The sequence below is a fragment of the Callithrix jacchus genome, chromosome 12 (genome assembly GCF_049354715.1).
Source record: "Callithrix jacchus isolate 240 chromosome 12, calJac240_pri, whole genome shotgun sequence".
In the NCBI taxonomy this organism is placed as follows: Eukaryota; Metazoa; Chordata; class Mammalia; order Primates; family Cebidae; genus Callithrix; species Callithrix jacchus.
Window position 1 is genome coordinate 126,622,864 of NC_133513.1, and position 24,906 is coordinate 126,647,769.

Consider the following 24,906-nt stretch of genomic DNA (forward strand, 5'->3'; position numbering starts at 1 on the left):
ACCACCTGAGGTGTGCCACCAGCTCCTTCTCCTCCATCAGAAAGTCCAGCAGCACCTTGCTGGCGTAGTTAAATGCCTTCTCGATCTGCTCCACGTACGCCCGCTCTTTTAATGTGTAGATGATCTCTTTAGCCACTGGGCAGGTGACGTCATGGCCACACTCTCTGACCACGTTTAGATATTTGCCTGAGAAGGGATGGAAGAAAGCAAATTCAAAATCTCAAGCCCCAGTTGTCTTTGTCTAAACAGGAGGCGGCCTACTGAGAACGGACTGCGTAAGGCAGCTCTACGCCCTGGCTTCTTTCCAGCAAACTGCTGCCAGCGGCTGCAGACCGAGGTGGTGGCCTCAAGGCTCTGCCGTGGCTCCGCACACACCTGGAATTTTCTAACCAAGGGCAGAGAAATAATTTCAAAAAGGCATTATGAGAACCAGAGGGCTATTCGCTTCCCACCCCTTTCATGACGGCCCGACGTGCCAAGCCTAAGTCCCCGCACTGCTGCCCCGGTCCGGGTCAGGCCCTAACCTGTGCGGTCAGAGCGAAAATACCGGCCAGCAGGTGTGGGTGCTCGACGGTGTCTCCCGTCATGCTGATGGAGTTTTAGAAACCAGAAACGAAACATAGAGAAGGCACTTGTGAGAGAGCCTCCTAGGGTCAGGGACAAAACGGCAACCTGATAAAAACCTGGCAAGAGAGCCACCTCAAGGCCCAACTCAGCACCGCAGCACACAGCCCAGCTCACGAGCCAGATGTAACCTCCGCCCCGAACTCACAGACACCCGGGCTCCGGGTGCCCACCGGGTGAGGCGCAGGTTCCTGGTGGAGGGCCTGGGCTGCAGGAGCCTCTCCAGGCAGTTATGCCGAGCCCCCCACGCCCGCCCGTGCGTGCCGCACCTGTGCTGAGGATCTTGTCCGCCATCTTCTGCAGGAAGGACGGGATCTGTGGCTGCACGATGGTGTACCGCTGGTCCCAGTACTTGTCATTGTAATCCTCCTGGATTCGCTCTTTCCGCAGCTCGTGCTCCTCAACCATAAACTCACTAAAACCACAGAGCAAAGCAAGGGTGCTCAACAGTCAGGCGACACACTTCTCCAGGCCGGTAGCATGGAAGGACAGCCCTGACAGAGGCCAGCAGACTTCCAAACAGCCTTCCACGGGGGCCACACCTAACCTGCCACAGCCACTTCTCAACTGTGGGCTCAAACAAATCTACGAACCTCACTCTGGAGTATTAACCTGGGTTCAGGGAGACTGCAGGGTCCACGGGGAGTATAAACCTGGGTTCTGGGAGACTGTGGGGTCCACGGGGAGTATAAACCTGGATTCTGGGAGACTGTGGGGTCCACGGGGAGTATAAACCTGGGTTCTGGGAGACTGCAGGGTCCACGGGGAGTATAAACCTGGATTCTGGGAGACTGTGGGGTCCACGGGGAGTATAAACCTGGGTTCTGGGAGACTGTGGGGTCCATGGGGAGTATAAACCTGGGTTCTGGGAGACTGTGGGGTCCACGGGGAGTATAAACCTGGGTTCAGGGAGACTGCAGGGTCCACGGGGAGTATAAACCTGGGTTCAGGGAGAATGTGGGGTCTGTAGGGGCTGGGTGGGAAACTGATTTGTCTTTATCTGCACCCGCCTCTTTTTGGAATTTAGCATTTCCTTCCACGATGAATCCAGGCACCAAAATGATGCTTGTGGGGCAGACACCAACAGAAAGCAGACACCTGCCTGCACATCGCCATTGGAACAACTTCAAATGTCATTTAGCACGTCAAGTGTGAAGCTGCTTTCTTTGCTAGGCCCATTATACAAGATTTTATTTGGTCCATCGGTAAAGAAATACGTATTTCCATAACACAAATGCATCTTTTCAAAATATTTCAACAACTGTATCTTAACATAATAGACTATAGTAAAATTCTTTGCAAACAAACATGTTTTTATGAATTTAAACATATATCGCTGTAGAGAAGCCGACAGACCCCACCAGTTCAGGAGGTCCTTGCACCGAACTGGCTGAAGGGCCTAACGAAGGCATTTCACGTCTTGCACACAAAGAGGAAGGCCCTAAGCAGCTGCCCTGGCCGCGTGGGCAGCAGGTGCACGTCTGCCCAGTGTGTGCTTTCCGGAGACCACAAGCAAAGCAAGGCTCTGACCCCAGAGACAGCAGCACACACCCTCCATGTCCCCCATGTCCTCAGGAGCCCTAACTATACAGGAGAGGGCAGCACGTATCCTCTGTGTCCCCAGGAGAGCCCTACCCATATGGGAGAGGGCAGCACACACCCCTCTGTGTCCTCCATGTCCCTACCCATATGGGAGAGGGCAGCACACACACCTCTGTGTCCCCCATGTCCCTACCCGTATGGGAGAGGGCAGCACACACCTCTCTGTGTTCCCCATGTCCCTACCCGTATGGGAGAGGGCAGCACACACCTCTCTGTGTCCCCCATGTCCCTACCCATATGTGAGAGGGCAGCACACACCTCTCTGTGTCCCTGGGAGCCCTACCCATATGGGAGAGGGCAGCACACACCCCTCTGTGTCCCCCATGTCCCTACCCGTATGTGAGAGGGCAGCACACACCTCTCTGTGTCCCTGGGAGCCCTACTCATATGGGAGAGGGCAGCACACACCCCTCTGTGTCCCCCATGTCCCTACCCATATGGGAGAGGACAGCACACACCTCTCTGTGTCCCTGGGAGCCCTACCCATATGGGAGAGGGCAGCACACACCCCTCTGTGTCCCCCATGTCCCTACCCGTATGGGAGAGGGCAGCACACACCCCTCTGTGTCCCCCATGTCCCTACCCGTATGGGAGAGGGCAGCACACACCCCTCTGTGTCCCCCATGTCCCTACCCGTATGGGAGAGGGCAGCACACACCCCTCTGTGTCCCCCATGTCCCTACCCGTATGGGAGAGGGCAGCACACACCCCTCTGTGTCCCCCATGTCCCTACCCGTATGGGAGAGGGCAGCACACACCCCTCTGTGTCCCCCATGTCCCTACCCGTATGGGAGAGGGCAGCACACACCCCTCTGTGTCCCCCATGTCCCTACCCGTATGGGAGAGGGCAGCACACACCCCTCTGTGTCCCCCATGTCCCTACCCGTATGGGAGAGGGCAGCACACACCCCTCTGTGTCCCCCATGTCCCTACCCGTATGAGAGAGGGCAGCACACACCCCTCTGTGTCCCACATGTCCCTACCCGTATGGGAGAGGGCAGCACACACCCCTCTGTGTCCCCCATGTCCCTACCCGTATGGGAGAGGGCAGCACACACCCCTCTGTGTCCCCCATGTCCCTACCCATATGGGAGAGGGCAGAATGCGCCCCCCATGTCCCCGGGAGCCCTACCCGTGTGGGAGAGGGCAGCACATACCCCACCATGTCCCCAGTAGCCCTACCCATATGGGAGAGGGCAGAATGTGCCCCCCATGTCCCCGGGAGCCCTACCTGTACGGGTCATGGATGATGCCCCTGTAGATCCACTTCTCCAGAACCTCGAAGTAGGGAGCACTGGCCGCCTTGGTCAGGTACAGGCACAGCTCCTGCGCCTGGCTGTCCCCAGTGTAGCTGAAGCTCCTATCGTGAAGCAGGCTCAGCGTGGATCCCCCAAGACACTCGCCTTTGTCCACTGAGGTGGCTGCGGGGAGGAGGGAGCTTACTGCTGAGAGGGAAGCACACGCTCAGACTGCCAACGACCCTGCTGGGGCCTCCTGCACTTCTCCTGCCTTCTCACTGGGACGGTGCTGCGTGTGTGGGATGTATACAATCTGCAAGGTTGTAGCTGCTGATGAAAGCTGACCAGTGAGAGCCCCCAGGGCTTTCCTCTCGCAAATAACAACACACGGAGCCACATGGGCTTTGGCTGCAGGCTCCTCGCCTGGGCGGCGGCTCCACAACACGCTGGGTGCTGCATTGTGACACCTGCCACCCACTGCCCCACTCTCCCCAGCGGGCACGCACCAAGGGAGGCGAGGATGTCCATGGTGCGCATGGCCGGCTGGATGTAGAACCAGAGCTTCTGCAGCGACAGGAGGCCCTGCCTGTGCAGCTGCTCCAGCTGTGACACCAGAATCAGGTGCTCCTTGACCAGGGTGCGCATGGCGGCTGCCAGGGCGTGGTTCACCTGCCCATACTCAAAGGAAGACTTCTCTTCGATGAACCTATGAGAAGAGCTGTCAACTTCTGCAAAAAGGCAATCTACATCCAGATAAAAGGTCAGATATTCTGAGTCTCATCCCTACACAGGAAGTAAATGACTCACTCAAATCCCACACCCCAGAGGGGAACTTTTGCCCCTACGAGGAGATGAGTCAGGACCCTCCAAAGCTGAGCCGGTCACGGAGTTGTCCCCAAGGTGGGGGCTCTCTTTAGAAGGGTTGCAGATGTCTCCGTGGACATCAGGATGGGCCCTGACCCCTCCCTCACGGCAGTGTAAGCCCGCAGGGACTGCGCCCGGTGCCCACCTGGTCACAGTGGAGTAGCTGGCAGCCACCGGCAGGATCCTGTTCACCAGCTCCCTGATGGACAGGTCCAGGTTGGGGTCCACAAGGAAGGTCCGGCTCTGCCTCCCGGCCAGGGGCTGAGCAGTAACATGCCTCCCGTCCACGCCCACCAGCACATACAGCAGGTCCTCCACCACGGCTGACTCCTGCGAGGCTAGGGGCAGCGTGCCTGCGGGCACAGATAGCGCTGCAGCTCCTTGGCCCCCACCCCACCCCCCACTGTGCCCTCATCCTCGGTCAGTCTCATTCTTGCTCATTGTTATAATGCCCCAACTGACTGTTTATGGGAATGAAAGGTCAGCCTCTGCGTTTGGCTCTGACTGACCCACTGGGGAGCTCAGTGCTTGGCTGAGTTCCACCCACTGCAGGTCGGGCTGGCCTAGGAGACGCGGTGGCTCACGTCAGGTCTCACCACATGGGACTCCGAGATGCTCACACACGTGCCTGACATTTGAAAAGATGAAGTTCAGGGTTTAAAAACCAACTCCAGCGGAGGTTGTACTTTCAGCATTTGTAAGTACAACTTGGTGAGTCTGGGTTACTCTGGGACAAAAAAAAAAAAAAATCAACGTTGTCTTTGAAAAGCTGTCATTTAAACGTTAGGAAACTGATCATTTCTATCCACTCGTGTGAGACGGCTGCAGGACAGACAGCTAAGTCTCCTTGTAACCACCCAAGCAAACCTCGAGGACGGCCGCGGGCCATCCACCCACCAAACCCTCATGTCCCAGGGTGGGTCCGTAGCTCTCAGTCCATAGCGGGGGAAGCAGCGTGTTGAAACAGTCCCCAATGGGCCTGACAGGGCCCCGGTGCCAGCCAGCCCGCACCAAAACCAGGCCCCAGCCGCTGAGAATGGCTCCGCAGAGCACACTTCCAGTTTACACGACGGCTCTGTCAGCCTCACACCTCTGTGACTGCAGGCCCTGCGGCTCGGAGCGCAGCTGCAAGCAGCACCAACATGAGTCCCTCGGCGACAGCGTCAACCACGGCGCAGATCCAGTTTGCTTCCCTTTGTTTCTGAGACGAATCTTGCTCTGTCACCCAGGATGGGGTATGGTGGTGCGATCTCAGCTCACTGCAGCAGCCTTGACCACCCAGGCTCAAGCGATCTTCCCTTCTCTGCTCCCTCAGAGCTGGGACTGCAGGTGTGTACCATCATTCCTGGCCAATTTTTAAATCTTTTGTAGAGGTGGGGTCTTGCCATGTTGCCCAGGCTGGCAGATCAACGCTTTGCAACTTCAAGTTCCTTTTCTTTCTAGGTACTCCACTGGCCTGTTCAGGAGGACCCACAAAACCAAGCCTCCAACATCCGCCTGCCATTCCTAAAGCAGTGGGTGTGGCCTTCTCAGGAGGACCCACAAAACCAAGCCTCCAGCATCCGTGTGCCATTCCTAAAGCAGTGGGTGCAGCCTTCTCAGGAGGACCCACAAAACCAAGCCTCCAGCATCCGCCTGCCATTCCTAAAGCAGTGGGTGTGGCCTGTTCAGGAGGACCCACAAAACCAAGCCTCCAGCATCCGCCTGCCATTCCTAAAGCAGTGGGTGTTTCCGGAACAGCAAGGGCATCTTCCAGGAACTGCCTCTGACTCTGACTTTCACCATGTTGGCCTCATTCATCCACAGCCACGAAGTCTTGGCCAACACCGTGTGGGGAGAAGCCTGTTCTCACAGTGGGGTGGGGGTGCAGTGCTGAGCCGGCCGCCTGACTGTGGAGGGACCTCAAGAGTTGCTTCAGGCCAGGCATGGTGGCTCACACCTGTAATCCCATCACTTTAAGAGGCCAAGGTGGACAGATTGCTTGACTCCAGGAGTTCGAGACCAGCCTGGGCAACATGGCAAGTCCCTGTCTCTACTAAAAATACAAAAATTAGCTGCATGTGATGATGCACGCCTGCAGTCCCAGCTACTCAGGAGGCTGAGGTTGGAAGATCACCTGCAGTCCCAGCTACTCAGGAGGCTGAGGTTGGAAGATCACTTGAGCGCAGGAGGTCGAGGCTGCAGTGAGCTGAGACCATGCCATTGCACTTCAGCCTAGGCAAAGGAGTAAGATCCCATCTCAAAAAAAAAAAAAAGAAAGTCAGTTGCTTCAGCTTCCCAGTATCCAACATGCTCAGTGCCATCCAGACACCCACAACAATGCCTGCCAATTCACTGCATCCAAACGACCACCAACCACTGGCTTGTACGTGCCGGCGTGGGGAAAAGGCAGCACAGACCTGGAAACAGCTTCGCACACTGCATGGGAGGGGCACTGCCGTGGTGGCGCTGGCCGGGGGACGCCCACACGGTGTGCACAGAGGCACGGCAGGAACGTGGAGACCTGGCAGCTGCCTCATGCCCACAAGTTTCTGGTGCTTTCCAAGGTACCTGTCCTATCACACAGAGATGATGGCCAAATCGTGGGGTGAGGGGCTGGACAGTCCCCTGCAGGAGCACCATGGTGAGCTCCATTCTCAAGTCTGCACAGGTGGCATGAGGGGGTAGGGACGGCGCAGACAAAGGGAGGTGAGGCAGGCTGGACCTGTGGCATGTGGCCATGGGAGGGAGGTGGGGTGAGGCTGCCCCTTTCCTGGGATGCTGAGTGTGCCGAGGGCACCCACACCCTGACCTGAGCCAGCTGCGGGTCACAGCCGTGTCTCACACCCTGACCTGAGCCAGCTGCGGGGTCACAGCCATGTCTCACACCCTGACCTGAGCCAGCTGCGGGGTCACAGCCGTGTCTCACACCCTGACCTGAGCCAGCTGCGGGGTCACAGCCGTGTCTCACACACTCCTGACCTGAGCCAGCTGCGGGGTCACAGCCGTGTCTCACACACTCCTGACCTGAGCCAGCTGCGGGGTCACAGCCGTGTCTCACACACTCCTGACCTGAGCCAGCTGCGGGGTCACAGCCGTGTCTCACACACTCCTGACCTGAGCCAGCTGCGGGGTCACAGCCGTGTCTCACACACTCCTGACCTGAGCCAGCTGCGGGGTCACAGCCGTGTCTCACACACTCCTGACCTGAGCCGGCTGCTGCGGGGTCACAGCCGTGTCTCACACACTCCTGACCTGAGCCAGCTGCGGGGTCACAGCCGTGTCTCACACACTCCTGACCTGAGCCAGCTGCGGGGTCACAGCCGTGTCTCACACACTCCTGACCTGAGCCAGCTGCGGGGTCACAGCCGTGTCTCACACACTCCTGACCTGAGCCGGCTGCTGCGGGGTCACAGCCGTGTCTCACACACTTGCTTCCAGTCACCGCTATGCTGAGAGGTGCCCCGAGGCGCCACGGCATTACTGTATGCTGCATTCCTCTGTTGTACAACCCCTTCCTTGAATGGGGAAACATGGGGAAAAAGCCTCCTACATGAACACCCCCTCAGTGCTTCCTGCTCTAAAAAGCCGGCTCCGCTGAGCTCCACTGCTGGGACCCCAGGCGCCAGGGCCCTGAACTTCCTCCTCTGAAGTCTGCCTGGCATCATCAGGAGCTCTCAGACGTCCACCGCCGCCCTGGCGGCCCACTGAATATCCGCTAAGGGAGCAGCTCTCTCCCTAACAGTCTTCATGGCTGGGCTTTCCCAGTTGGATTATTACAGAAAACACTGCACAAAGCAGACTGTTCTATTCTGCTTTGAAACAGAGTCTCCCTCTGCTGCCAAGGCTGCACATCACAGGTCACCGCAGCCTCCACCTCCCAGGCTCAAGCGATCCTTCCACCTCAGCCTCCTGAGTAGCTGGGAAGACAGGTGTGCACCACCACTCAGCTAATTTTTGTATTTTTTGTAGGGACTGAGTCTCACCATGTTGCCCAGGCTGCTCTCCAATTCCCGGGCCCAGGTAATCTGCCCACCTCAGCCTAAGTGCTGGGATTATAGGTGTGAGCCACTGTGCCCAACCAAAGCAGGCTGTTTTCTGTACTTTTCATTAGCTTACAGCAGGGTTCAGTTTGCTTGGGGATGAGGAAAACAGGTGGATTTCACATCACCATTCTCCAGGGTTTCTAGCAAAGGCAACAGTTGGCCTCTCTCTGGCTACACAGCAGAGCTGCGTGAGTAGCGGGGAAGTAGACCGCACTCCATGCTGCCTCTTGAGTTCGGACTAACAGGGACGAGGCAAGACAAGCAGGTTTGCTCTGTCCTTAGTTTGTGAAATCTCATTTTCCAATCTAAAAACATACTTGACCAGGCATGGTGGCTCACACTGTAATCCCAGCACTTTGGGAGGCTAAGGTGGGCAGATCACCGGAGGTCAGGAGTTCTAGACCAGCTTGGCCAACATGGCAAAACCCTGTCTGTACTAAAAATATAAAAATTAGCTGGGCGTGGTGGCACCTGCAGTTCCAGCTACTCGGGAGGCTGAGACAGGACACTCGATTGAACCTGGGAGGTGGAGGCTGCAGTGAGCTGAGACAGCACCACTGCACTCCAGCCTGGGTGACAGAGCAAGGCTCCATCTCAAAAAAATAAAAACGCACTCATGAATTGTGACAGACGAACACATCCCAGGTCCCCAACAGCCTGTCCTGAAATGACTGTGTGGTCTCACCTGCATCTTGTTTACAAGAGCACTACCTTTAAGAGGCCTCCGAGAGCACGGCCGTAACGAAACCTACGGAGTCAAAATGAGAGCTGCACACGGTTCTGGTGCCTGCAGGTCTGCCCCAGGGCACCAGGGCACCAGGGCACCAGGATGCTGGTTGGGGAGGGGCCGGCTGCAGGCTGTCCTGCAGCTCAGCTCGCAGCTCCGGCAGGAGGGACAGGAGAAGAACCTCCAGGACCCTGGTGAGCCACTCTCTGCTGCCACCCAGGGATGGGAATGCGGAGGCGGCGGCCAGTCAGAGTGGAGCCTCGGGACCTGAGGAAAGGCAGGCCCAGGGGAGGGCTGCGCTGCAGTGTCCTGCCAGGCAGAGGCCAGAAATAAACGCGTCACATACCTATCGGCAAAGCCGTGTCTGTGCTCACGCCGGAGCCAATCAGGAAATCTCCTATCAGTGCAGGTCTCTCGTACACCCACGCTGGGAAGACCGGGAGGTGCTGGCCTGAATTGTTTTTGTTCTGCTTGTCTCGAAGCATCTTTCTTTTAAGTTCCAGAGACTACCAAGGACGTTTTTAAAACAAACCAGAAAGGTACACTTTAGTGTACAACAGACACACCCGCGGAAACAATCGTCTTTGCAAAGACGATAAAGACTCAGCCACACAGAAACGAAGTGCACCTCGGCACTGCCACAGCGTGAGGGGCTGGGAACAGGGCAGATGGGAGTCCTAGCCCTTCTTCTCAGGGGTCCAGGTCCAGCAAGGGGCCCCCCAAGAACCATGAGCACCAGCAGGGGAAACCATGGGAGAGGCTGCACCCCGGCACAGAGCAGCTGTTTCAGAGAAGGGCGCCCTGTGAACAATCAGAATTGCTTCCTCCTGGCAGTGACTACCTTTGCTGGGTGAAAACAGGCTTCAGCAACAGACAAGCATCCTCACCCTGCCGGAGAAGGGCCCCAGGAAGGGTTGAGGCAGCAGCGCCACAACAGGGTGGCTCCTAAAGTGGTCAGAGCACCCGCCCTCCTGTACCAGTGGCTGCCAGAGGCTGACGAAGTTGGCCAGGGCTGGCCCAGCTTTCGGAAGCACTGACTTCCGCTCAGGGTGGGTCAGGGACAGTGGCCGGTGCAAACTGTCTCTGTACTTGGCAGTAAGACCCAGTCTGTCTCCTTACATGCCACACGGGGAGAGCGGTGCCATGGCTGAGGGAGACGTGGACAAAGGCCTGGCATCACATCCGGCACAGATGTGTCCAGCAACCGGCCGGGTCCTTTGGAGCCACTGCACTCGACACACACCCGGCAAGGCCAGGATGCCTCAAGGACGCAGCTCTGAAGGAAGTTTAAAGGCCACAAAGGCAGAAACGTGGCAGCTCCAAGGAGAGAGACTGGGAGATGACTTACATCAAAAGACCAGGGCAGGACAGAAAATCAAAACAAAGTCAGGTAGTACATACAGATGAGGTAACAAAAACGGTTCTATTTTCAAGAGTCTTGAAAATAGAATAATCTGAAAGCATCTCCTCAAAATTGTCAGAAATTAGAGGCATGAATGCGGAGTGAGGACTGGGCGGGGTCAGAGCCACATGCCACCGTGCAGCGTGACTCCCAAGTGGGTAGGAACCTCGCTGGTATTTTTTCTTGTGGTCCAGAATTCTAGGTTTAAAAAATATTAAACATATAGAGCTAGGTCATGATTAAGTGTTAAGCCTCAGTCTCTCTAATAATAAATGACAGAGACGTGCCCTTCCAGCAGGGGCCCGGCACAGCAGTGAGAGTGGGCGCCTGTGGACAGCCACAGATGCAGTACCTGCTGCAGTGTGGAGCCCGTGGCCACGCTGCCAAGCTGCTTCCTCAGCTCCTCGAGCTCCTGCATGGAGATCTTGGAGGCCGCCGCAGGGACGCTGATGCTGGTGGCACTGCTGCCCACAGTGGCGGCTGCAAGCTCAGCTCTTTCTTTCGCATTCTGTTGTAAGTACTGCAGAGTCTAAAAACATGCAAACACGCAAATCTCCACACCAGGCCAGCACAACCCTGGCCACGGTGGATGAGCAGGGACACCACCACCAGGATGGCAGGTGCTCCTCTTAATAGCAAAGCGACGCACATAACAGGCAGGAATCCAGCACAACACACGGGAAACGAGAAGCCCCCAGCCCCAGAGGCTGTTTCTCAGGTTTACATCCATCATGGGTGATCTTTCACTCTGGTTCACCACAAATGTCCTACCTGGCCTTGAAGTGTTACTGGTGAACTGACGGGATGGTGGCGTGGAGAGGGCAGGAGATGCCACCTCAATCCCGATACGGGTGCACGGTGCCACATGGCAGGCCGCATGGCACCTACGAGATGCCACCTTAATCCCGACATGGGCGCACGGTGCCGCATGGCAGGCCGCATGGCACCTACGAGATGCCACCTCAATCCCGACACGGCTGCACAGTACCACATGGCAGGCCGCATGGCACCTACGAGATGCCACCTCAATCCCGACACGGGTGCACGGTGCCACATGGCAGGCCGCATGGCACCTACGAGATGCCACCTCAATCCCGACACGGCTGCACGGTGCCACATGGCAGGCCGCATGGCACCTACGAGATGCCACCTCAATCCCGACACGGCTGCACGGTGCCACATGGCAGGCCGCATGGCACCTACGAGATGCCACCTCAATCCCGACACGGCTGCACGGTGCCACATGGCAGGCCGCATGGCACCTACGAGATGCCACCTCAATCCCGACACGGGTGCACGGTGCCACATGGCAGGCCGCATGGCACCTACGAGATGCCACCTCAATCCCGACACGGGTGCACGGTGCCGCATGGCAGGCCGCATGGCACCTACCTCTCTGTCTTCCGTGAGCTTTGACAGCAGGTACACCAGTGGGTCAAGGTTCCTCGTATTTTTAGATTTCAGTTCGTCATATTTCTTTAGAAAGTCTTCTGGAGTACGAGAGAACTCTGCAATTTTAACCTCAAAAGCACAAACATGAGTGACTTAATGACAGTAATTAATAAAGCACTTTAAAAAAATCTTCAAAAAAATTAAGCACAAAGAACCAAGAGTTAAACTTGGGTAGGCTAAATAATCATCTCTCTGAAACAAACTAAGAAAACTCATCTGAACATTATGTTAAACTTATCCATGTTTTGAGCCAGGCAGTGGCTCACACCTGTAATCCCAGCACTTTGGGAGGTCAGGGCGGGTAGATTGCTTGAGTCCAGGAGTTCAAGACCAGCCTGGGCAAAAGAACAAAACCCCATTTCTTTTTTTTTTTTTTGAGACGGAGTCTCACTCTGTCGCCCAGGCTCGAGTACAATGGCGTGACTTTGGCTCATTGCAACCTCCACCTCCCGGGTTCAGGTGATTCTCCTGCCTCAGCCTTCTAAGTAGCTGGGATTACAGGTGTGCACCACTACACCCAACTAATTTTTGTATTCTTAGTAAAGACAGGGTTTTGCCATGTTGGCCAGGCTGGTCTCAAACTCCTGACCTCAGGTGATCCGCCTGCCCTGGCCTCCCAAAGTGCTGGGATTACCTTCATGAGCCACCACACCCAGCCCACAAAACCCCATTTCTACAAAAAGATTAAAAAATTAGCAAGGTGTGGTGGCACTCCTGCTACTCAGGAGGCTGAGGTGGTTGGATCACTTGAGCCTGGGAGGCTGAGGCTGCCGTGAGCCAAGATGGTGTCACCTGCATTCCCCTGGGTGACAGAATGAGACTCTGTCTCAAAACAAAACAAAACACAGCTTATCTACATTTCCCATTACGGTTTCTTTCCTTTTGTGCTTCTCCTTATTATTTTAATTTTTTGTAGAGACAGGATTTCATCACATTGCCCAGGGTGAACACCCAGGCTCAAGCCATCCAGCCTCCTCGGCCTCCCAGAGTGCTGGCATTACAGGTGTGAGTCCCTGCGCCTGGCCTTTTCACGCTTCTTCAGGTTTGCACAGAGAGTAGCTGCCTGCGTTTCTTCCCAGGAGTCCGTGAGTTCACTGTACACATCTCACCGTACTGCCTCAAGAATGTATGATATGTGCAAGCTTAGGGGTGTTTTGCTCAGTGACTGACAATGCTTCCCTCAGAACGAACTGAACGTGTGTCCCTCAACTCTCTATTCCACTCAGCTCATCGGCCTAATCATCCTTGTGCCTTATCCCTGTTTTGAGCCAGTTTAAATAACTGAAGATTCATAATGTACTTTTAAAAATAGACTTCAAATTGAAAATCATTTTCTGAAAACCTGTAATTCTGAATTACATATCATCTGAACAAAGAAAGAACATCTTAAAGGGACTTCAGCATGGTCAACACCAGTGCCTCCTTTTTATCCACAGGAATGCACGTCAGGACTCTCCCCTCATGGCTGCAGGGGATGGAGTGGGCAAGAGGAAGGGTTCTAGGCCCAGCTTTCTCCTTGGGCCTCCATTTACTCATCTGCACAGTGGGAAGTCATAGGAGCTGCTGAGGAGGCAGCAGAATCAGAGCTGAATGCATACAGCCCAAGTGCTGTCTGCCGTCATTCCCAGCACCACTGAGGCCACCCAGGACAGGGCCCCAACTCTGCATCCTGCACCAAACACAGCCCTGCACCAGGGGCGGTGCTCACCCTGCACCATCCTGGCCCCGGGGCCGTGCTCACCCCACACGGCACTACACCAAGGGGGGTGCTTACCTTGGCGCTGTGAGCAGAGACGGTGGTAGTGACGTATGGGGTCCTGTTCTTTTGAAGCAGGTCAATGTAGACCTCAGCCCCATCTCCTCCGTGGACACGCAGAAGGCTAAGCAGTTCATTGACATCATGGTGAATCCGAAATTCACTCATAGTTATGGCTCTGAGGCACCAACATCACAAAATGTTCTCCTCAAGGTAAGAGGGCAGCTATTCATAAAATTAAAACTGTATAAATAAAAATATATTTTCTGACACTCAAGCCTGGCCAATGTCAGACCTTTGACAAACCCAAGTTATTACCTGGCCTGCCTAGCCTAGGGCCCCTTCCCCAACCCCCCAGCAGCCTCTCAGAGGGTCCTCTGCACGGGACTGGGATTAGGGCCTCTTCCCTGACACCCCAGCAGCCTCTCAGAGGGTCCTGTGCATGGGCCTGGGATTCTCTGGCCTCCAGCTTCCAGGCAGCCTCCACAGCTCCGGGAGCTGGCCTGTGGGCAGCGTGAATGTGGCCTGAGACCCAGGGGCTCCCTTTCTCCTGCATCTCCCTCCACACAAGGGTCTGGGCCAGCAGGAAATGCTCTGCTGCTCACCTCGGCTGGTAGGCAGAGCGTTCTGGTCCCAGATGTGCAGACATGAGGTCCTGCCTGTGGGGCTACACAGGGAGCTGTGCAGAGGCCCAAGCCATACACAGCGTGCCAGCTCCCAGTGCACACAGTGAAATCACAGCCTCCGCCTGGGAGGCCCACACTGGCTCTGAGACCCTGCAGTGCCTCCCCCATCCAGCTCCCAGTGCACACAGTGAAATCACAGCCTCCGCCTGAGAGACCCTGCAGTGCCTCCCCCATCGAGCTGTTCCTTCTGGACTCCCAGACCCATGACACCTCCTTTTCCTACCCAAGCACGGCTACCCACAGAGATGCTTCCGGTAAGATTTCTGCACGTTCCCTACACGGCTGAGCTAAGTGAGGTTCCACTGCAGCTCAAGCTGCCCTGCTGACCAGCTGTCCCAGGGTCTCGCCAGGAGACACATGACACATATGAGATCGAAGCCGTCACAGACATGCTTGAACACTGCATGGGGTCAGGGTGAGCCTGCCCTTGGGTTAGGGTGCTGAGTAAGTGCCACTCCTGGGTCAGGGTGCAGGGTGAGCCACCCCTGGGTCAGGGTGCTGAGTAAGTGCCGCCCCTGGGTCAGGATGCTGGGTGAGCCACCCCGGGGTCAGGGTGCAGGGAGAGCCGCCCCAGGTCAGGGTGCTAAGTAAGTGCCGCCCCTGGGTCAGGGTGCTGGGTGAGCACTGCCCTGACTCTCCCATCAGCGGCTGGTCATTAGCCACTGTCATCAGGAGCTCTGATACGAGGCCATGAAGACAAACACCTGGCTGTCTGCAGTGGCTCGTCCCTGTAATCCCAGCATTTTGGGAGGCTGAGTGAGGTCAATCGCTCAAGGCCAGGGGTTCAGGACAGCCTGGGCAACATAGTAAGACCCTGTCTCTACAAAAAAAATACAAAAATCAGCTGGGCATGGTGCCGTATGCCCATAGTCTCCCACTTGGGAGGCTGAGGGGGGAGGATCGCTTGTGCCACTCCAGCCCAGGCAGCAGAGGGAGATCCTGTCTCAACAAAACAAAACAAAATGAAACAAAAACAACACACAGGCACTGGCTACAGATTAAAAAACAAATACAAGTAAACTTTACATACTTCACAAACATTTCAATTCATCGGCACAAGGGCTCTTAATCTGGTGTCCATGAATAATACATAACACATGAGCCCTTGAAAATTACAGGCAAAATCATCTGTGAATTTTCTGAGGAGATGGCCCTTCAACAAACTCTTAAACGCATTAGGACCCAAAAAAGGTAAATAACGACTCTGCCGACAGCTTCAGGAAGACAAGGACGAGCTCAACTAAACCTCGAATACAGGAGACTCGGCACACACTCCCACCACACTCTAACTTGCTGATGACTATCGGGGCCCGACAATGAGAAGGTGAGATTTGAATCATGTGTGACAAAAAATGGCTGCTCCGTATATGAACATCAAATGCTGGTCACAGGCAGGGTATCTCCAAAAATGGAAGTAGAGCAACCAGCATGCAGGGTCCCTGAGCTGCTCGGCACGTGCTCTTGACTCAGGAGGCACTCACGGTTAACTGCAGTTAACCCACAGGCCAGCAGGGCACCCGCTGTGGAGTCCCACCCACACCCAACAGTGAGGTGGCCACTTCCAGGCGGCGGGACCCTGAACAAGGACACGTCCTCTCCAAGCTTATTCTGAAAATGGGAAGCCACTGGTCCTGCCTGAGCTGTGGTGGAGAGAAGTGAAATCATCCTGAGAAAGCACAGAAGGGCTCATACATGGTAATCTTGCACCGTGGTTACCAGAAAAGCAGATGCAAACACACTGCCACCATTACTGCCTGGAGATGGTAACACTGTTATCTGGGAAATGGTTACGTTTACAAAAGGAAAAATTGGGTCCCAATCACTGATAACATCTTAAACTACCAGCTGCTTTTTTCTTTTTTGAGATGGAGTCTTGCTCTGTCCCCAGGCTGGAGTGCAGTAGCATAATCTCAGCTCACCGCAACCTCCACCTTCCAAGTTCAAGCGATTCTCCTGCCTCAGTCTCCTGAGTGCTGGGACTACAAGCGCGCACCACCACACCTGGCTAATTTTGTGTATTTTAGTAGAGACAGGGTTTCACCATGTTGGCCAGGATGGTCTTGATCTCCCGACCACGTGATCCGCCCACCTCAGCCTCCCAAAGTGCTGGGATTAAGGCATGAGCCACCACGCCCGGCCTACCAGTTGCTTTTTTAATAGTCATGGGGAGTCTGGGATGAGGCCCCGCAAACTACCTGTGAAGCAGAAAAGACAACCCAAAACTTTCCATCTAGCAGCCTCTTCGAATCCAAGGGAAACCTGTTTCACCCACATTCTCTTCAGCTCCCCAGGGACTGCAGGCTGTCCTGTAACTGCTGGACTGAGAAACACTTTGGTCACGCTCAGTGGCAAGAAAACCATTTGCCACCAGAAACAAAGCACTTTCCTACTTGTTTCTCTCCCACAAGTCAGGAGAGAAACCTACCCCTGAAGAGAAATCATCTAAGTAAATATTTATTTTAAAACTACCTTCAGAAAGCTTTACATCTCTTGTAGAAATAAAGCATGGACATCTGCACGTCACGAGTGCATTCGAGGAGCCTGCTGCTCTCCCGGAATGTGGGGACCATGCCTCCAGAAGGGAAGCCCACACGAGCACGGGGTCCCTCCCTCCAGGGGACCTTTGGGAAAATCCTGAGGCAACCAACTCTGGGGTGTCACAGTGACTGAAGGGTGGTCTTGGTACTTAATGGGCAAGGGCCAGGGACACTAACGTCCCGCCAGAAACGAGCAGAGTCCCACTGAAAACACAGCTCAGAGGAGGATTTAGCCATGGCCCCTCACTTCTTCTCGATGCTTCTGAATTCTTACTATTAATCACGCAAATAGACAGGCCCAGCATCTGTGACTGGGCAGGACTGAAGTCCTCCTCCCACAGCCGTGAGTGACCACAGGGACCAGTGCTGAGGAAGCAAGGCACATATGTCACAGTCCACCACGGACAAGCGGGGCACACAGAGGAACCTGAACGAGAGCCTCTGTGGAGAGCTCAAACCTAACTGCACAAATTGACTTGAAAAATGTTATTTTACAACGTCAAGGGCCCAAATGCTTTTACAGAGACAGTACAGTCATGCCTCACTCAACATTCTGAGAAATGCCTGCCAACATGGCGAAAACCAGTCTCTACCAAAAATACAAACATCAGCCAGGCCTGGTGGCGCACACTTATAATCCCAGCTACTTGGGTAGCTGAGGCACAAGAATGGCTTGAACCAGGAGGCAGAGGTTGCAGTGAGCCAAGATCAGGCCACGGTACTCTAGCCTGGGTGACAGAGAAAGACTTTTACCTCCAAAAGAAAAAAGAGAAATACATGGTTAGGTAATTTCCTTCTGTGCGATCTCCATGGAGTGACTTGCTGACCTAGACGGTGTACAGGCTACCACGCACCTAAGTCTGGTGGAGCCTCACTCGTGGGCTACAAGCCTGCGCAGCAGGTGCTGTGCTGCACACTGAGCAGCTGTAACACAGAAATATTTGTTGTATCTAAACACGGAAAAAGTACAGGAGCAGACCTAGCGGCTCACACCTGCAGTCCCAGCTCTTTAGAAGGTTGAGGCAGGAGGACCACTTGAGCCCAGGAGTTTGCGACCTATGATCACACCACTGCACTCCAGCCTGGGTGACGAAGCTAGAAAGCTAAAGCCTCTATCCGCCATCACCGGGCCCATCCTCTGCAGCAGACCTGAAGCGTGCACTGCTTCTCACGTTTTGTCAATCACCATCTTAATCAGGTAACTCTTTTTTTTTTTATTTTTTTTTTGAGACGGAGTTTCCCTCTTGTTACCCAGGCTGGAGTGCGATGGCGCGATCTCGGCTCACCGCAACCTCCGCCTCCTGGGTTCAGGCAATTCTCCTGCCTCAGCCTCCCGAGTAGCTGGGATTACAGGCACGCGCCACCGTGCCCAGCTAATTTTTTGTATTGTGAGTAGAGACGGGGTTTCACCATGTTGACCAGGATGGTCTCGATCTCTTGACCTGGCGGGGATGATCCACCCGCCTCGGCCTCCCAAAGTGCTGGGATTACAGGCGTGAGCCACCGCGCCCGGCATCAGGTAACTCTTTAGTCTGACGTCTGTCTCTCCTGCTAGGCTGTCGCGCTCTCCTCTGATGCCTTCACCCACACACCCTGAGCACAGGTGTTTCATGGGAGCTGCAGGGACTGGAGGGGTCGCCAGGACCCCGGCAAGCCAGGAAAGGGCCTTTGAACTAAGGTAACAGGAAGTCACCCAAGAGCTTTGAGTTAAAAACGGTTACAATACAACCGGAGCCCCTTTGGCCCCAGTTCGAGACCGGTTTAGAGGGAACAAGATCCAGGGGCTACGCGGTCCGACAGGCGGGAGCCGGGGCAAGGTGGACGGGAGAGGGAGTGAGAGAGACGGACCTGCGACCCCGCTTCCCAGGGCCGGGAGGGGACACCCGGGACGATCCGGAGGCCCGCTCCGTCCCGTCCCAGCTCAGGGTCGGGCCGCCGGGCAAGACGCTGACCTGGCCGGCACAGGCCCGAGGGGCTTCGGCCAAGAGCCCGGGGACCGCTGCGCAGCCAGAGGAGCGCGTGGGAAGAGCCGCTTCCCGCCGTCCCGTCGCCTCGTGGCCTCCCGAGCCCGACAGTCCCCCAGCACCCCCGCCAGGGCCCGGCCAGGACTCACCGCAGCAGCAGAACCACAGAGCCCGCGCAGCCCCTGACGGCGGCGGAAGTGCGCGAGACGTCACTTCCGGCCCGGCTGGCGGACGGTGGCCGACTGGCTGCGCGGGCCCGCGCCCAGAGTGATGCAGCTGCCCCCTGCGCTCCGCGCCCGCCTCGCCGCGGGGCCCGGGACGGCCGAGCCACTGCCTGTAGCGCGGGACCCCACGGCCAATGCCGCGCCTTTTCGCTTCGCTGCGCGCCCGGTGCGCTTCCCGCGGGAGCACGAGTTCTTCGAGGTGATTGAGGGAAAGAGGAAAAGGGCAGTTGTAGGATCCAGTGGGTCCTACGGCTGCGGGGCGGGGCCGCAGCCTGGAGTGGGCGGGACCTGAGGCCGCGGGGTGGGAGTGGAGCCTGAAGTAGGCGGGGCCTATAACTGCCGGTTGGTACCGGAGCTTGGGGCAGGTGGGACCTGAAGCTGCAGGGTGGGGCTGGATTTTCGAGTGGGCGGTGCCTACGGTGGCGGGGCGGGGCGGGGCTGGAGCCTGGGACGGGCAGGACCTAAGGCTGCGGGGCGGGGCTGGAGCCTGGAGTGGGCGGGGCCGGGGCCTGAGGCTTCGAGGCAGGGGCGGAACCTGGGGCAGGCGGGACTTGTGACTGCAGGACAGAGCCTCAGCCTTGGGCAGGCAGGGTCTATGGCCGCGGGGTGGGGCCGAACCGTGGAGGGTGGAGCCCATGGCTGTGGGGCGGGACCGCAGCCCGGGATGGGTGGGGCCTCACGCAGTGGCCGTGGGGGGAGGCACCCGGTCACACCCACGACGCACATTTCCTGCAGGATGGGGACGTGCAGCGCCACCTTTACCTCCAGGACGTGCTCTTGCAGGTGGCCGATGTGCCTGAGAAGCCCAGGTGAGCGGCTGGGCAGCGCCCGGCCAGTGCCACTCCTGTACCTCCCTGCCCCCTCCCTCGTCCCTGGGGCATGGCGCCCGGCTCCTTAAAGTGCGGCTGCCCCACCGAGGCACTGCGCCTGTCCAGCTTTGGCGTGCCCGGCTTCTCCACCACCGAGCCTGTTTGTGAAACTTTATTTATAAAAAGAGGGCTTGGAATTACAAAAGATGCATGGGGGTTTTATGGGACGTCTCAAAGGGAAACTGGGTAGAAAGTCCAGCTTGGTTCCTCGCACCAGAGGAGGGGCCCCTGAGCAGGTCTCCTTGGCAGGGTGCCCGCGTTCACCTGCCAGGTGGCCGGCTGCTGCCAAGTGTTTGATGCCCTAGACGACTACGAGCACCACTACCACACGCTGCACAGAAACGTTTGCTCCTTTTGCAAACGGGCCTTCCCTTCCGGACACCTGCTGGATGCCCACATCCTGGAGTGGCACGATTCGCTCTTCCAGATCCTGTCCGAGAGGCAGGACATGGTGGGTGACGTCTGCACAGCCGCTGAGCCCACCCCCAGTGTAATAGGCTCGGAGCGCTGCCCCTAGCTCTTTGTGCGAAGGCAAGGCCAGGGACACCTTCCGGCCCTTGGCAGCCCAGCTCTGGGGGCATGGTAGTGGGGGAGGGCCGGGGGTCAGAGGGAGGTGATGCTGTCTCCATTTCAGTACCAGTGCCTGGTAGAAGGCTGCACAGAGAAGTTCAAGACCAGCAGAGACCGGAAGGATCACATGGTGAGGACGCACCTGTACCCCGTGGACTTCCGTTTTGATAAGCCAAAGAAAAGCAGAAGGTAGGGAGCTGCCAGGCCCAGCACTGCCTGCCTTTGATTTTAGGGAAAGGCTTCCAACCAGCCTAATGCACAGACTGTCAGACTTAGACGCCACGGTTAAGCACCTGTGTGTCTCTCAGGGGTGTTCACCCGCAGGTACCTGAAGCCCTGGGAGCACACAGGCCACCCTGCCAAAGGGAGGCTGGAGAGGAGCCTTGGCTGCCTGACTTCATGCCCGAGGAGGCAGGAGAGGGGGTGCGGGAATGACCGGGCACAGCACCTCCACACTCACACCCCCCAGGGCTGTGCCTCTACCTCCTGCAGCCCACATCACTCAGCCTCAGCTTTCTCTTTGTCCTAGGTGTGCACATGTGAGCTTGACGACAAAGCCGTTTACTAACACGTTACCACAGAAACAGCACACTCTGGGGAAATAACCTCCAGGAACAATCCTTTTTTTGAGACGGGGTCTCACTCTGACACCCAGGCTGGAGTGCAGTGTTGTGATCTACGTTCACTGCAACTTCCATCTCCCAGGCTCAAGAGATTCTCCCACTTCCGCCTCCTAAAGGGCTAGGACTAGCAATACACATCACCACACTCGGGAAATTGTTCTGTTTTGCAGAGACAACGTCTTTCTGTGTTGCCTAATCTGGTCTTGAGCTCCTGGGCTCCAGCAGTCCACCTGCCTCAGCCACCCAAAGTGCTGCGATTACAGCTGTGAGCCACCATGTCCAGACAGAGCAACTCTTAAGTTGTCTTATATTTTTTCTTTTTTTAGCTGATTATTTTAGGTGAACCTTTCAGACATTTTCTCACGTAGTACTTTGCTGTTTAAAATAAAATAATTGGGAGAACCCGCTGTAGCATGGGAGGCTTTATAAAGACTGTACAAAGTAATTGTCTCCTTTCTGAGGGATCATTTTAAGGAGAAAAACTGCAGTGCTGGATTGAGATACCTCTATTACCAAAGTGACTCTAGTCTCTGGTTAACTTTAGCAAATTTCTCACACTCATAAAGAGACCTGTGGCACCATTGGCACCAGAAAAATACTATTTTCAGAAAAAGTATGATTGTTACAGTGAAGTTTATAAAATGCAGGCTTTGTTATATAAACAATGACGTTGCTGTCATCATTCTCCTTTTCCCAGTAGCCCGAAAACCACACTATAAAATTAGACTGTGCCAAAATAGTAAGTAAATATGCTATTTACAAGGAAAAGCATAGTTTCTTTCTTGCAAGTTCATTTCTGGGGAGGACTGGGGCTGTAGGAGCCACGCAGGGCTGCTGCTCACTGCTGTGTCCCCACAGCCCAGCCTCACCAGGGGCCGGCACCAAAGCCTCTGCAGAAGTCCAGGGGAACAGCGGAGAGCGGTCAGAAGGGGACGCCATGGAAATCTGCACTGAGCCTGTGGTGGCCTCCCCTGCACCGGTGGGTGAGAGGCGGACCTGCAGTCACAGGTCAGTGCCGGACCTCTTTCTGAAACACGTTCTGAATGTGCGCTAGTGCTGAGCATTCTAGGCTGCATCCTGGGCTGCTGTCTTTCTCACACTGAATTCAGAAAGGTAGCGCTGGGTAAGAAAATCTGCTGCTGCCAGAGGTGAAAGTCCCGATATTTCCGTTCCTATGAGTAACTTAGTTTCTCTTGCATACCGTTTCTGAGCCACTGAAGTGCAGGAGTGCCAAGTCCCACCCTCTTCGTCGTCTGAGTGGGATGGCGAGATTTCACCTGCAGGTGCCTCAGTTACGACCCAGCAGCTGTCTTTGTAGGATTAACTGTGCTTTTATTGGGTTAAAGTTGATTGCAGATTAACTTGGAGAAAATGTTGAACAATTGGGGAAAAAAATCACCAAACAATCTAAACAGATGGAAGATGAAGCCGGTGATCCTTGCACCCTCAGACTTTGGCCTTTGAATGAGCTGGGGGCTGGGGCTGTAGGGCTTTCCGTCGGGGGGTCGTCGGGTAGCAGGACCGCTCTCAGCCCCAAGGGCTTGGCAGGAGCCACCATAATCATTCTCGAAAACCACGCTATAAAAGTGTGGAGTCCTTCCCGGCCGGTGGGCACAGGTGGCCGGCAGGATCTCCCACAGGAAGTGGGTCTGAGAGCAGCTGTGGAAAGGGAGCTGCCCTGGCACCTGGGAGGGCTGGCTGGCCGTGCATTCTGCCTGTTCCTAGAGCGAAAGAGAATGAGAAGTGCAGGGTCTAGTGGGCGTTCTTTTGTGTGCAGAGACATAGATCACAGGAAAAAGTCACAAGACACAGAGAAGAATTCAGCTGGGCCCAGGGAACCACTGCTGCCAAGGCGCGGAGTCCCATAGTGACCCCAAAAGCATGGATGTGCTGGTATTTATTGTTTACAAGGCGGGGAGCAGGGTCAGGAGAGTGACTCGTGACGTGATGGATAGGGTCAAGCAAATCACATGCTTACAGTACAGGAGGCCCTTCCCTCTCAGGTCACCACTGCAAGGAAGAGAGGCACATGTGTCAGCATCTTTCTGCACTCATCAGAAAGATCAAAGGCTCCCCCTACTCTTACCTCTCACAACTTAAGAACTTAACAGGAGAGCCAGGTGGGAAAGTGGAACCTGAAAGTGGATGAGGATGGTGACCATCGGAGCACAGCACCGCAGAGAGGCATTTAAGCCCCTGGATGTCTGCGGGCCGGCCTGGCTAATGTTGGGCCTTCCTCAAGAGCCAGGCCGAGCCGTGTTCTCAGAATTCCCCCAGTGAAAGGGAAACTCCCCTTCACGGCCTCCTAAGCAGCGGACGCCTCCCCAGGCGCTGACATCACCTCAAGGCCTGCCTGCTAAGCAGCGGGCACCTCCCCAGGCTCTGGCGTCACCTCAAGGCCTGCTAAGTAGTGGGCACCTCCCCAGGCGCTGGCGTCACCTCAAGGCCTGCTAAGTAGTGGGCACCTCCCCAGGTGCTGGCGTCACCTCAAGGCTCTCACTCTCGCCTCCTGATCATGTCTCACCATGTCCCTTCGGTTCCTAATCGTATTTCACCTGGTTGTTTCTATTGTATAAGACTAAGATGTTTTTACGCTATAATACTAAAGCAAAGATTAATAGTAAAGAATAACGATTTGATAAGATTGGTTATATGATGGATCGTTTCTAAATATATTTGGTATCATTGCTAAAACTAAGTAATGGTTTGCTGTTCTGGGACGGATTGTGCCTTCAGTCTCTTGCCCTGGCACCTGGGCAGCTTTCTTGCTGCTGTTATGAGCTGGGCTGTTTGTTGGCAAAGAAAATACAGCATCTAACACGGAGCTTTCTTCCATCCCAGGATACCCGCTACCATCTGCTTTGGTCAGGGTGCCGCTCGAGGGTTTAAAAGCAGCAAGAAGAAAACCAAACAGCACTGATGGGCTCAGGAGTGGCCACTGGAGTGACACCAGCCCGGGCCTTTCTCTGAGGTGCTGTGGCCCAGGCCCTCGCCATCCTCCCTGTCTCTGTCCCTCAGCAAATGGCATCAGCACCTGTCATCAGGAACCGTGGGGGACCCACGGATTTTGGAAACAACCCAGCACGCTATCGGGAATGAGATGCGGACGTCCTGCCTCCCCTGCAGGCCCACCCTGAGAATGTATTTTTAAACACATGAAATAGTATTTTACACACTGGTCTTGAGTCTTCACTTCTGTGTTGAGTTCGCTGGGGGTGGTTATTGCTACCCATGGGTATTCTGCTTTCCACCCTCAGTTTTCAGGAAGGTTTATAAAGTCCTGGCCCCCCTCAGAGCTGCGTAGCGGGGTACGGTGCACTGCACGGCTGACCTGGCTTTGGGAATCATGCCCAGTTGTCCCTACGACACCACTTAGCCAGCAGACCTGGCGGGGTAGGTGGTGATGCCCACAGGCAGGGGCACAGGTGGCTCTGAGGGTGTGGGGTGCTGGGGGGGCATGGGGTGCTGGGGGTGTGGGGTATTGGGTTGAGGGGTACTGGGGGCTCGGAGTGTGGGATGCTGGGGGGCATGGGGTGCTTGGGTGGTGTGGGGTGCTGGGGGCCGTGAGGTGCTGCCCCAGAGGGTGCAGGACCCATCACAAGTGCCATCGTGGGGCACAGAGCCTGTAGCAGGAATTGCAGCCGGGAGGTTGGGGCTGGCATTGAAGTGCAGAGAGAAGCTGAGGCAGTGTGTCCTGGAGAAAGGGCTCTGTTTTGATAAAATAGGGCTCTCAGGGCTGGCAC

The 24,906-nt window shown here is 55.8% G+C and overlaps 2 protein-coding genes across 7 annotated transcripts in view; one reads left to right on the top strand and one right to left on the bottom strand.

The window, feature by feature from the left end:
* Positions 1-19,064, bottom strand: part of TUBGCP2 (tubulin gamma complex component 2) — a 29,559-nt gene extending 10,495 nt beyond the window's left edge. The window contains exons 1-10 of one of the 5 annotated variants that reach the window (XM_035269583.3): positions 19,027-19,064; positions 13,709-13,915; positions 11,875-12,003; positions 10,835-11,011; positions 9,427-9,586; positions 4,474-4,681; positions 3,971-4,170; positions 3,458-3,647; positions 894-1,039; positions 6-186 (exon numbers count right to left, since the gene is read on the bottom strand). In XM_035269583.3, coding sequence (XP_035125474.1) covers positions 6-186; positions 894-1,039; positions 3,458-3,647; positions 3,971-4,170; positions 4,474-4,681; positions 9,427-9,586; positions 10,835-11,011; positions 11,875-12,003; positions 13,709-13,858 — 1,541 coding nt within the window. In that variant the 5' untranslated portion in view covers positions 13,859-13,915; positions 19,027-19,064. Of the gene's footprint in view, positions 1-5; positions 187-893; positions 1,040-3,457; positions 3,648-3,970; positions 4,171-4,473; positions 4,682-9,426; positions 9,587-10,834; positions 11,012-11,874; positions 12,004-13,708; positions 13,934-18,761 lie in introns of all 5 variants that reach the window. The other 4 variants (XM_078346835.1, XM_035269586.3, XM_035269584.3 and 1 more) reach the window with 4 other exon arrangements.
* Positions 19,065-19,117: 53 nt separating this feature from the next.
* On the top strand, positions 19,118-24,341 carry ZNF511 (zinc finger protein 511). Of its 2 annotated transcripts, none has more exons than XM_008978960.4 (6): positions 19,118-19,300; positions 19,837-19,910; positions 20,220-20,421; positions 20,605-20,729; positions 22,022-22,171; positions 24,005-24,341. In XM_008978960.4, the coding sequence occupies exons 1-6, from the start codon at positions 19,148-19,150 to the stop codon at positions 24,081-24,083; spliced, it is 783 nt and encodes a 260-aa protein (XP_008977208.1). In that variant the 5' UTR covers positions 19,118-19,147; the 3' UTR covers positions 24,084-24,341. The 2 variants fall into 2 exon arrangements, with proteins under 2 accessions (XP_008977208.1, XP_078202962.1); XM_078346836.1 differs by lacking the exon at positions 24,005-24,341 and adding an exon at positions 22,941-23,151.
* The last annotated feature ends 565 nt before the right edge of the window (positions 24,342-24,906 follow it).

Coding starts and splice junctions, on each gene's coding strand:
- ZNF511 (XM_078346836.1), top strand. CDS start 19,148: ATGCAGCTGCCCCCTGCGCTCCGCGCCCGCCTCGCCGCGGGGCCCGGG. Junction 20,730..22,021: donor AAGCCAAAGAAAAGCAGAAG/GTAGGGAGCTGC, acceptor GTGTCCCCACAG/CCCAGCCTCACCAGGGGCCG. Junction 22,172..22,940: donor AGGCGGACCTGCAGTCACAG/GTCAGTGCCGGA, acceptor TTTTGTGTGCAG/AGACATAGATCACAGGAAAA.